Source organism: Doryrhamphus excisus, chromosome 14 (genome assembly GCF_030265055.1).
Source record: "Doryrhamphus excisus isolate RoL2022-K1 chromosome 14, RoL_Dexc_1.0, whole genome shotgun sequence".
Taxonomy (NCBI): Eukaryota; Metazoa; Chordata; class Actinopteri; order Syngnathiformes; family Syngnathidae; genus Doryrhamphus; species Doryrhamphus excisus.
This window is the reverse complement of record NC_080479.1, coordinates 14,384,308-14,396,424: the sequence shown is the minus strand read 5'-3', so window position 1 is coordinate 14,396,424 and position 12,117 is coordinate 14,384,308. Positions and strand designations below refer to the sequence as shown.

Sequence of the window (12,117 nt, the reverse complement as noted above, 5' to 3'; positions counted from 1 at the left end):
GGTGTTTACATTAAGGTATTACATTTGGTTCTACCATATCTTACTTATTGTGTGGAAATATGGGGTAATAACTATAAAAGTAGGGCGGCACGGCGGTCGAGTGGTTAGCGCGCAGACCTCACAGCTAGGAGACCATGGTTCAATTCCACCCTCTGCCATCTCTGTGTGGAGTTTGCAAGTTCTCCCCATGCATGCGTGGGTTTTCTCCGGGTACTCCGGTTTCCTCCCACATTCCAAAAACATGCTAGGTTAATTGGCGACTCCAAATTGTCCATAGGTATGAATGTGAGTGTGAATGGTTGTTTGTCTATATGTGATTGGCTGGCGACCAGTCCAGGGTGTACCCCGCCTCTCGCCCATAGACAGCTGAGATAGGCTCCAGCATCCCCCGCGACCCTCGTGAGGAAAAAACGGTAGAGAATGAATGAACTATAAAAGTAATCTTCACTCGCTAAATGTACTGCAAAAAAAAGTCAGTAAGGATAATTCATAATGCCGCCTACACTCTAAAAAAAAAAAATTCAGAGTATCTGTTGACACCACTTGATTTAATACATAAATGCAATGTAAAAAATGTAATTAATTGATTTAGATTTTAAACTTTCTAAGTTGCTAACACACACATACATACATATATATATATCACTAAATTGACACTTACTATGGTACCCATTATGTCATTGGATGCTCATATCCCCTTGTACTTTGGTACGGGACAAAAAAACCCTCAAACTATATTAAGAAAGCAGGAAGTGAACAAATGTAACAGTTACTGATTGTAAAAGTACCAGATGGAGGGGTAGGATTTAATAAGCTTTGCTTCTTCCTACTCCTTTTGGACATGTGGAACTGTGAACTGATTATGGGATGCATTCAATTGTAATCTGATGCATGTTCAAATGAAATCAAACCATTACCATTACATTTTGCACGGTTGGATCTCAAGTAGGCTTCAGGGAGAGCTTCAAAATGCCAGCATTCAAAGTAACCAGGCTGTTCATCAGCTGATCAAAAGTTTAACACCATAGCTTATAAAAACCTAACTAAAATGTTGATCAAAGCACTGCGTAATAAGATAGATCCAGTCTCCAGGAAGAACATACCGATATAAATATAGACAGACACTGGGATTCTTCTCTCATCATGATTTCCTGAGGATATGGTTGAACTTGGAAGATCTCATGACATGATTGTGTAACTTTTCCTTATGCCAACATGACACGTCTGACATTCAAATTAAAGTCACAGTACCTTTACCCATGATCCTTTTTGTGTCTTTCACCCTCCCCGAATGGCCATTGTACTCATGAAGCCACAAAGTTTTTACACTCAAAGATCCTTTATTCGACAGGAGTGACCTGCTGCAAAAAACACTGTTCCAAGATCGTCTTCAAGACAGGAATGCTCTCCACTGTTTTCAAAAATATGCTGCGATAACATGAGGCAGGAGCGCTGTTTTTTTTTTTTTTAAGGAGCGACTGCATAAACCTAGCCCAGCATCCTCCCGATAAGTCTTCTGCTGTTTTTAATGACCTATATTGCAAAGTATGTTGCTGTTTTTAAGGACTAAAATGCTAGTGCAACAACATCCTTTATAAGAAGTGAGTGCTCTGCTGTTTTTAAGGACCTACTGCAAAAGTGCTAGCCCAACATCTTCTATATGACAGGAGTTCTCTGCTGTTTTTAGGGACCTATTGTAAGAACATTAGTCCAACATTCTCTGCTGTTTTTAAGGACCTAGTGCAAAAATCAAATGCTAGTCCAACATCCTCTGATGAGTGCTTTGCTGTTTTTAAGGATCTACTACAAAAAATGAAATGCTATTCCAACATCCTCTATCTAACAAGAGTGCTTTGCTGTTTTTAAGGACCTACTACAAAAATGAAATGCAAGTCCAACATCCTCAATATGACAGGAGTGCTGTGCTGTTTTTAGAGACCTGCTGCGAGAACACTAATCCAACATTCTGTGCTGTTTTTAAGGACCGACTGCAAAAATGAAATGTTAATCCATCATCCTCTATCTGACAGGAGTGCTCTGCTGTTTTTAAGGACCTACTGCTAAAAAGACATGACAGGAATGCTCTGTTGTTTTGAGTGACCTACTGGAAAGTGCTTTGCTGTTTTTAAGGACCTACTACAAAAATGAAATGCTAGTCCAACATCCTCTATCTGACGAGTGCTTTGCTGTTTCTAAGGATCTACAAAAATGAAATACTAGTCTAAAATCCTCTGACAAGAGTGCTTTGCTGTTTTTAAGGATCTACTACAAAAATGAAATGCTGGTCTAAAATCCTCTGACGAGTGCTGTTTTTATGGATCTACTGCAAAAATGAAATGCTAGTCCAACATCCTCCATATGACAGGAGTGCTCTGCTGTTTTAGAGACCTGCTGCAAAGTGCTCTGCTGTTTTTAGGAACCTACTGCAAGAACACTAGTCCAACATTCTGTGCTGTTTTTAAGGACCTACTGCAAAAATGAAATGCTAGTCCAATATCCTCTATATGACAAAAGTGCTTTGCTGTTTTTAAGGACCTACTACAGAGATGGTAGTCCAACATCTTTATTTGAAAGGAGTGCTCTGCTGTTTTTAAGGACCTACTACAAAAATGAAATGCTAGTCCAACATCCTCTATCTGACAAGAGTGCTTTGCTGTTTTTAAGGATCTACTACAAAAATGAAATGCTAGTCCAAAATCCTCTGACAAGAGTGCTTTGCTGTTTTTAAGGATCTGCTACAAAAATGAAATGCTAGTCCAACATCCTCTATCTGACAAGAGTGCTTTGCTGTTTTTAAGGTCCTACTACAAAAAATGAAATGCTAGTCCAACATCCTCTATCTGATGAGTGCTTTGCTGTTTTTAAGGATCTATTACAAAAATGAAATGCTAGTCCAAAATCCTCTGACAGGACTGCTCTGCTGTTTTTAGAGACCTGCTACAAAGTGCTTTGCTATTTTTAAGGACCTATTACAGAGACTGTAGTCCAACATCTTTTATTTGAAAGGAGTGCTCTGCTGTTTTTAAGAACCTACTGCAAAAACGAAATGCTAGTCCAACATCTGTTGCTGTTTTTAAGGATCTACTACATAACATCCCGATAAGAGCATGCTACTGTTTTTTAGGGCATACCACAAAAACATTAAAGATCCTCTTTATGACAGGCTCTGCTGTTTTTTTAGGACATACTGCAAACACTGCAGTACAGTATCCTCTGTTAAACAGGAGGGCTCTGCTGTTTTTAAGCATCTACTCCAGAAACACTAATACAACAATTTGTACATAAGATGGCGCTGATGTTTCAAAGATCCTCTTTTATGACAAGCGTGTTCTGCTGTTTTTAGGGATATACTACAAAAACACCCTATGTGAGTGTTCTGGTAGTATGGATAGTATAATACCAATGTGCTATCATTATCCACGTGTCCAGTGTGACGTCATTTGTGGTCCTGCTCTCCAGTATATTACGCAATGCATCATAAACGCTCAGTGTAACGTTTTTTTCTTATTCTTCTTTATTTTCCTGCCCTCCCAACTTCCCTTTAGTGTGAGTCAGGGGATGGGAAGAAGAGGAAGAGGAAGCTAAACAACACCGCGGTGGAGGAGGAAGAGGAGGAGGAGCGGGGGAAAACACGTCAAAGGCACAGCATCCTGCTTCTCCACCCACACCAGCAAAGCCACGTTAAGGTAAGGTTATGGTGGAAAGAGGGGGGTGGGGGGGTAAAGATGCGTTATGCAAATAAGCCGGAATGTCAGTCAAGTGACTTGTGTGAGCAACAAATAGGAAAGAAAAGGAGGTTGTGGTGATTTTATTGAAGGAGGGAAAGAGGAGAAGCACAGACATGGGGTGAGTTACATAACGCGCAAAGGCGGATGCGTTTTTGCCGCATTCGTTCTCGTTATATCGACTTTTTTTATTATTATTAAATAAAGGCAGGCTTTTTGGAATCCTGAGCAAATATGCAGCCTACCGGCGCCATTACTCGTCGTTTTCATGCTTTCTTTAATCGCCATCTGGAAGCTCTATTAAACTACCGGAACATCCGCCCTGCCGCGACGCTATTGTGGTATTGTCTTTTTACTCTCATTGCATTGTAGTCATGTTTGTGTGTTTATGTGTGTGTGTTTGGTGTTGGGAGAGGATGAGGGGGAACAGGAAGTAGGGGGGGAGTGGGGGGCTTTGGACTGACAGCAGCCCCAAGACAACATTAGAGACATTTCCATTGTGATGGGACGTGAAATTTGTGATGTTAATAGAAGAGGAGTGGAGCACAGCAGCCTGCAGTTATTATAAACAACATTTATGGGGGGGAGGTTAGAGGGGGGTATGCGGTATCTTTCACCCTTATGGTCTATATGGCACGTGCAGTATTATATCAATAAGCATATTCAGTGTCTTTGAGTGATGTTTTTTTGGGGGGGTGAAATCTTCACCTTAACTGTGCTTATTGATATGATATCCATATACTGTATCCATAGGAATGGATTGAGTAAGACCCTCAAACAATGCACAATGATGAGCCAAAAATAAAATAATTCATAAGGCTAAAAATAATGCTATATATATCACTATATTGACTCTTACTATGGTACCCATTATGTCATTGGATGGTCATATCACCTCGTACTTTGGTACGAGACAAAAAAAAAAAAACCCTCAAACTATATTAAGAAAGCAGGAAGTGAACAAATGTAACAGTTACTGATTGTAAAAGTACCAGATGGAGGGGTAGGATTTAATAAGCTTTGCTTCTTCCTACTCCTTTTTGGACATGTGGAACAGTGAACTGATTATGTGATGCATTCAATTGTAATCTGATGCATGTTCAATGGTACATAGTGATTGCCCCCCTGAACCTAGTAACTGGTTGGGCCAACCTTAGCAGTAACAACTGCAATCAAGCGTTTGCAATAACTTGCAATGAGTCTCTTAGAGGGCTGTGGAATTTTGGCCCACTCATCTACATCACTACTCCATGTGTTAATAATGGCTCTCACTGTAGTTGGCTGGAGTCCCAAAGCTTTCGAAGTGGCTTTGTAACCTTTTCAGGGGGCACAGGGCAATGTAGGTTTGGATTTTTTTTTGCCTTAATAATAAAATGTTCATATTTGATGTCATCTATTTATTCTCCGCATTGTTATTATTATTATTTATTTTTATACGGGAGCCAGGCAACGACATTTCATTGGCAATTTCACTGCTGTGTTATTGTGCAATGACAATAAAGAAAGTCTCTCTCTCTCTCTCTCTATCTATCTAGCTCTCTCTCTCTATCTATCTAGCTCTCTCTCTCTATCTCTCTATCTCTATCTATCGCTATCTATCTCTATATCTATCGCTATCTCTCTATCTCTCTATCGCTATCTATCTCTATCTCTATATCTATTGCTATCTATCTCTATATCTATCGCTATCTCTCTATCTCTATCTATCGCTATCTCTCTATCGCTATCTATCTCGATCTCTCTATATCTATCGCTATCTATCTATCGCTATCTCTCTATCTATCGCTATCTATCGCTCGCTCTCTATCGCTATCTCTCTATCATCGCTAGCTCTCTATCGCTATCGCTCTATCATCGCTATCTCTCTATCGCTATCTCTCTATCGCTATCGCTCTATCGCTATCTCTCTATCGCTATCTCTCTTATCTATCGCTAGCTCTCTATCGCTATCTCTCTATCTATCGCTAGCGCTCTATCGCTATCTCTCTATCTATCGCTATCTCTATCTATCTCTCTATCTCTATCGCTATCTCTCTATCTATCTCTATCTCTGTCTTTCTATCTCTCGCTATCTCTCTCTGTCTTTCTATCTCTCGCTATCTCTCTCTGTCTTTCTATCGCTCGCTATCTCTCTCTATCGCTATCTCTCTATCTCAGTCTCTCTATCTCTCTCTCTATCGCTATCTATCGCTATCTCTCTATCGCTATCTATCGCTATCTCTCTATCTCTCTATCTCTCTCTATCGCTATCTATCTCTCTCTATCGCTATCTATCTCTCTCTCTATCTATCTCTCTATCTCTATCTATCTAAAATGTTTCATTTAAAAGCTGCATTTTGTGTTGACTAATATTTACATTTGGTTATAATCTGAAACATTTAAATGTGAAAAATGGCAAAAAACTAATAGTAATATGGTATAATACATGCTTCCAAGCATGTACTCCATATTAAGTATCAACTCACTGGTAGTGGTCGTCTCCCAACCTGAAGGTTGCTGGTTCGATCCTCCGCCCCATGACGTAGTGTAGTACATGGGGCAAGGTGTTGTAGTATATTTCCATCTAGCATTCCACAAAAAAGCAGTAATATATAATATCATATTTTCTTGTGTTCTTCCAGTGAGAATCAGTCCAGGTCAGGGATGCTTCATCAGGACCAACATCTGGCCTACAGAGCTCAAGGCGCCAACAATGGCGCCTTTTCACTGCCAAACAGGAAGTATGACCAAGATGGCAACTTTAACTTCCTGTCCGACAAAGATGACTTCCCAGTGATGAGCAATGGCGGAAGAGGCGATGAGAATCAAAACCAGGAGCGTCCTTGTAAACTGGGACCTCTCGGTCCAAACCCGTCCCCGCACAAAAACTCAGGAGTCCTGTCTCCTCGCTCTCGTCTGCCCTGCTGGAGCACGCTGGATCCCCTGCCCGAAATCGAACACGGAGATGAGGGGTACGGGCGAGTGCCTCCTGACGGGGCGGAGGAAAGGAGGCTGGAGGAAGAGGAAGGGCAGATGATGGTGAAGCACAGGGAGAAAATGGAGCTTCAGAGGAGCATCTCCAGCCGGCACGAGCTGGAGGAGGAGATGACGCTGGAAAATGACGACGAGTGGGGAGACACCGAGTCGGATTCGGAATCAGGCGGGAGCATGTCCTCCCTCAACATGGAGACCGCTGCCGACTGGATGGGAGGATGGGACCGCAAACCGAGCCACCCGGACATCGACCCGACCAGGAGCAACTACAGAGAAGCAGCCGCCAGGCGACGAAGCTACAGCCGAAGATCCATGTCCGGTAGCCACTTGGGAAACCTCATGGAGGAAGGAGCCGAAGACCAGCACGACCAGTCCACCGATTCGGACGGCGAGCTTCCCAAGCTGATGGACGCCGTGTGGACGCTACGGGACCGCGAGAGGTTCAAGGCGCAAGAGATGGAGAAACACCAGGTGCAGCTGACCATGTACCGCCGCCTGGCGCTGATCCGCTGGGTCCGGACCCTGCAGGGCCGCATCCAGGAGCAGCAGAACCGACTGCAGTCCAGCTTTGATGTCATCCTCACGCATAGGAAGGAGCTGCTGCGCATGGGCGCCGGCGTGGTTAATACCGCGCCCGCCACCGCTGTGGGACAATCGTAGGACCAACGCTCTACTGTGTGCATGGGAAAATCCACCTTCAGGTGGCGCTATAACCCTCATGTGGAAGAAGCCTGAAGAAAGTCGTTTCAGGAAAAGGCCCGAAAGCTGTGGACTAAATGAAAAGTTTACTGTTGCTGTTTTGGGTATGACATACAGGCGCCTCATCGTTGGACTCACACGTCCCCAAAATGTCTACCTGTTTCTTCCTACATGCACAGTAGGGATGTACGATATTGGCAACTCTCAATTTCCGACACCGATATATGTAACATGACCGATAATTGTAATTATTGGTACTAATAATGATCGGCTATCCCTAATATAAATAGTATACATAAAGGTCTTCTGTTTACATGCATAGTGAAACACCAAAAAGTTTTTTTGCTTTATTTTAAGAAGTAAAAATGATTTTTGTTAATTTTTCTTTATCTCAAACTCCCCTAAATATATATATATATTTAAATTAAATATTATAAATATTTAGCAACAAAATGTTTATTTTTAATTACAAACAACTAGACTACTAACAACTACAATATGTTTACGTTACATGTTTTTCTTCAGTGAAAATGACATTTTTGTCTCAAACACCGCCCCCCCCCAAAAAAACAATGTATTTTAAATAAAAAAAAATACTAAACCTCACAAAATATTAAAGAAAAAAATATATATATTTTTTTATTTTTGTCTCAAACACCGCCCCCACCCAAAAAAACCTATTTATTTTAAATTTAAAAAAATCAACCTCACGAAATATTTAAAAAAATAAATAAAATTATTTTTATTTATGTCTCAAACACTAAAAAAATTATTTGGGATATTTTAAAATTAAAAAGACCTCATAAAAATTGGAGTTACATGTTTTTCCATTGCGGCACAACAACCCCCACAATGTTTTTTTTTTTTTTACACATACAGTAAAAATGACATTTTTGTCTCAAACACTGCCCCCCCCCAAAAAAAAACTATTTATTTTAAATAAAAAAACTCACAAAATATTAAAGAAATATTTTTTTTGTCTCAAACATCGCCCCCAACCAAAAAAACTATTTATGTTAAATTTTAAAAAAATTACTTCACAAAATATTAAAGAAATAAAAAAAATATTTTTATTTATGTCTCAAACACTAAAAAAAATATTTGGGATATTTATAAATGAAAAAGACCTCATAAAAGTTGGAGTTACATGTTTTTCATTGTGGAACAACAATTGCCCCACAATGTTTTTTTTTATACATGTACACTAAAAAATGACATTTTTTGAGATTTTTCCTTGTCTCAAACACCAAAATATATTTTTAGTTTAGTACTATTTAGTTTTTTTTGGACCCACAATGTATTTGTTGATATTCATGTTGCCAATGTGCTGTCCTTGATGGTTAGACATCCCATAATATGCTGTATATAAAGATGATCCTGAAATCTAAGAATAAATATCTAAGTAATAATAAGTGTTTATTTGTTATGTTGCCAATGACAATGTATTATGTGTGTGTGGGAGGGGGGGTTACATTTAGCACATAGCTTTCTTTTCTTAGCAGTCAGCATGTTTATCAATGTTCTGAGCTATCTAATGTTTTTTTTTCCAGCCCGGGGCCGAATGTCCTTTTAGCTAACAAAGGCGTCTTTGTCGCAGGAATAAAAGTTGGTGTGTACGGGGGTCCATCACATGGGTTCCAGGAGTGTGTGTGTGGGTTCTGCCAAGGGTGTGATAGCCGTGTGAGGCTGCAGCGCCCCCGGCACCGATTTCATCCCACCTCTCTCTCGCCGTCTGTGTGTGTGTTCACGTAGATACCACACATTTAATCTTCAGTGAATATATGAGGGCCCTCGCCCCATGAAGAACCCCTCAGGGGTCAAAAAAAAGGGGGTCCCACCCAGTACCCGGAGAGCCGAGGCCCAGGGCGAGTTGGGAGATAATCCCTGGCTAGGCCCGCTAACGCCCTCCTATGTTCTTATTCTCGTCTGGCCTTCTTTGTGGTGAAGCGGAGCCAATTTCCATATTGATCCCCCCCCCCCAGCATAAGGATAACATGTTTACACCCGTTATGGGGGGTTTTGGGAGCCGCCTGCATGCGACCACGTCGAAAACAGGACACGCTGAGAACAAACGCGGCTTTTTGATGGGGATTTGTTCAACACTAAATATGATTTCAAGGTCTCAAGACCTCATCTGTGTTATTATATTGAATAACTCTGAATAATGCTGATGAACTGCAGTCCCACACTAATATCTTCATATTGTATAAATAGTAGAGCTGTCAAAAAATAACGCGTTAACTACGGTAACTAATTCATTCATTCATTCATTTTCTACCGCTTTTTCTAATTTATTTTATTAATTACATTATATTTGGGGCGAAATTAACGCATGCGCACCATAGCAAGCCACCCCTCTATTATGACGACAGACGGCGGTACAGTGTAACTCCCCAAGGACTGTATCGCCTTTTTATAACTTTATTCTAAGATGAACATAAACAGAAGTGAAATTCAAACATCATTTATGTATCTCAACTCTAAAACAAACACATTTTTAGTCCGTTACTCATCGCAATACTTCCTCATGAAACAGATCGCGAGATGCTATCACTGTCACCCAGAACATCACACCAACATGCAAACTCGTTTTTCATCTCGTTTTTTTTCATTGTTTTTCTTGTTTAAATCACAATTGCATGTAAACTGGAAAGGACAATGTATTTTTTAAATACTTTAAACATTTGTACAAAAGACTGATTTACTAGTGTCCATTCTCTTTTGCAGCTTCAATTGAACATGATTAAACCCAGCTACTGTTTACGACACTTGCTGGGCACCTGAATGCACCGGAGAAGCAGCGCACGTGCCAGTGTTGTCGTAACATTTGATGTTCAACTAACATTGCATACTTCTAAATGTGAGTAACTTGGTTATTTCTTATTTCTGCAAAGCTAAATGCTGTTTGGAGTATATTGGGATTGAGACGCCAAATTGGTCAGTAACTGCTGAGCTAAATTCCCATTTGGCACTAATTCATGCTATTGTTAGCATGCTATTTCAGTGTGTTTAGTGTATTGCTTAGAGCTGAGATGTTGTATTGCTAACTGCTAGCTTGATAAACATTGAAGTACGGTAGACGAATATCACAAATTATTCACAATAACATATAGTTAAAGATAAGTTGTCTATTTTGAGAAGTGTGTATCAAACTGGTAGCCCTTAGCATCCGTCAAGACCCAAGAAGGTTGGTGACCCCGGTCTAAATCAGAAATGGAACTTTAAAAAAGTGGATATTCTTGTCAATGACTTTGTAACCCTTAATACTAATTAGATTTAACTGCATTAAATGATGCTGGGAAATCCCATAAAAATCACTCAAAACATGCAAATTAATCTTAAATGACGTGGTGTTCTCATTGCTCATAATAAAACAGTTCAAGTCTGATTCATATCAAACGTTAATGCATAGAAATAAACATAATCCTGCCCTATAATTGGTGTTTCTTTCAATAAATAGACAGTAAAAATGGGCATAGTTCAGACATTGTGAGACATAGTGATTAATCATGATTAATTAATTTGGGGGATTGTGATTAATCAGATTAATATAAAAATAATTTGACATCTTTAATAAGTAGACAATTATTACAATTTTACTATTATTAGTATTTTGAAAGGAAGATGTCGGGGTGTCAGAAAAATAAATCAAAGCATCCAGAGGACACGTAGATTTTTTTGAAATATTTTTGTAATATTGTTTTTACTCAGAAACGATGGAATTATTTTGTTTAAATTTTATAATTTTATTAAACTGTATTTAGTTCTAATAAAATAATAAAAAATAATCAAATTGATAACCAGCAGTGGGAATAAAATTGAATAAAATACTTAACCTCCACTTTCATTTAAGCATCTAAAAATGAAAAAAAACCCTCACATTACCCAAACAGTCCTCTAAATAACCAGTAATCATGCAGGACGATAACGAACACACTGCTAGGTGTTGTGTAACATTGTTTAACAATTTAATTCAAAACAATCTTATCACACTCATTAGAGATAAGCTATTTTCTTTCTCGTTTGCATCACTGCACTATCACAACTTTGCTTTACCAATGTGGACCAGAGCACACACACTGCCCGGGGAAGTGAATTAACAACGTCCACTAGAGGGCGACACTAGATAACAAACACATTAGGAAAAGGCCATCTGTGGTTGCAGTTTACATATTTGGACGCTAGGGGGCAGCGTTGTGACCTATACTGTAGGCCAACTACATACCCTATCATCCAAAATAATGATAATTACAAATGACTTTAAGAGTAAATTTAATTTAATTTAATTTAATTTAATTTAATTTAATTTAATTTAATTTAATTTAATTTAATTTAATTTAATTTAAAAAACAATATTTAATAAAGACATTTGAAAATAATAATTAAATTAATAATTAAGAAAAAGTTTAAATGTTGATATTAAGAACACAACTATACACAAACTATATACGCATCCTTAAAATAATTTACATATGCACTGTATAATGTATATACGGTAAGTTCTTACCAGATTGGATTGGTTCTTTTTTGCAAAATAAAAAATATCATGTATTTTAGCATGACAGTAGAGCAAGTCATAGTGCAGAAATCATCCAAAACGGTATTCAACACCTTCTTCTTTTGGACAATATTTCTTATATTACACTCCTGCTGTGGCCAAGGCTTCGGCTGGTGTGTGTGTGTGTGTGTGGCGTGGTGGAGTGGAGGGGGGGGTGTCTTT

The 12,117-nt window shown here is 39.2% G+C and overlaps 1 protein-coding gene and 1 long non-coding RNA gene across 4 annotated transcripts in view; both read left to right on the top strand.

Moving 5' to 3' along the window:
- Positions 1–3,513: 3,513 nt before the first annotated feature.
- LOC131101739 (UPF0500 protein C1orf216 homolog) lies at positions 3,514–8,843 on the top strand. 3 transcript variants are annotated; one of them, XM_058047082.1, is made up of 2 exons: positions 3,514–3,686; positions 6,347–8,837. In XM_058047082.1, exon 2 carries the CDS (start codon positions 6,369–6,371, stop codon positions 7,356–7,358), a length of 990 nt encoding a protein of 329 aa, XP_057903065.1. In that variant the 5' UTR covers positions 3,514–3,686; positions 6,347–6,368; the 3' UTR covers positions 7,359–8,837. The 3 variants fall into 3 exon arrangements, with proteins under 3 accessions (XP_057903065.1, XP_057903064.1, XP_057903063.1); XM_058047081.1 differs by lacking the exon at positions 3,514–3,686 and adding an exon at positions 3,696–3,846 and having other exon boundaries at positions 6,347–8,840; XM_058047080.1 differs by lacking the exon at positions 3,514–3,686 and adding an exon at positions 3,855–4,066 and having other exon boundaries at positions 6,347–8,843.
- A 1,353-nt stretch (positions 8,844–10,196) lies between these two features.
- Positions 10,197–12,117, top strand: part of LOC131101744 (uncharacterized) — a 32,100-nt gene continuing 30,179 nt past the window's right edge. Inside the window, exon 1 of the long non-coding RNA XR_009119293.1 lies at positions 10,197–10,257. This is a non-coding gene — a long non-coding RNA (uncharacterized LOC131101744). The remainder of the gene's footprint in view (positions 10,258–12,117) is intronic.

Excerpts from the sequence above, each read along its gene's own strand:
- LOC131101739 (XM_058047080.1), top strand. The coding sequence starts at position 3,960 with ATGCAGCCTACCGGCGCCATTACTCGTCGTTTTCATGCTTTCTTTAAT. Across the intron at positions 4,067-6,346 it reads CCTGCCGCGACGCTATTGTG|TGAGAATCAGTCCAGGTCAG; the intron begins GTATTGTCTTTT and ends GTGTTCTTCCAG.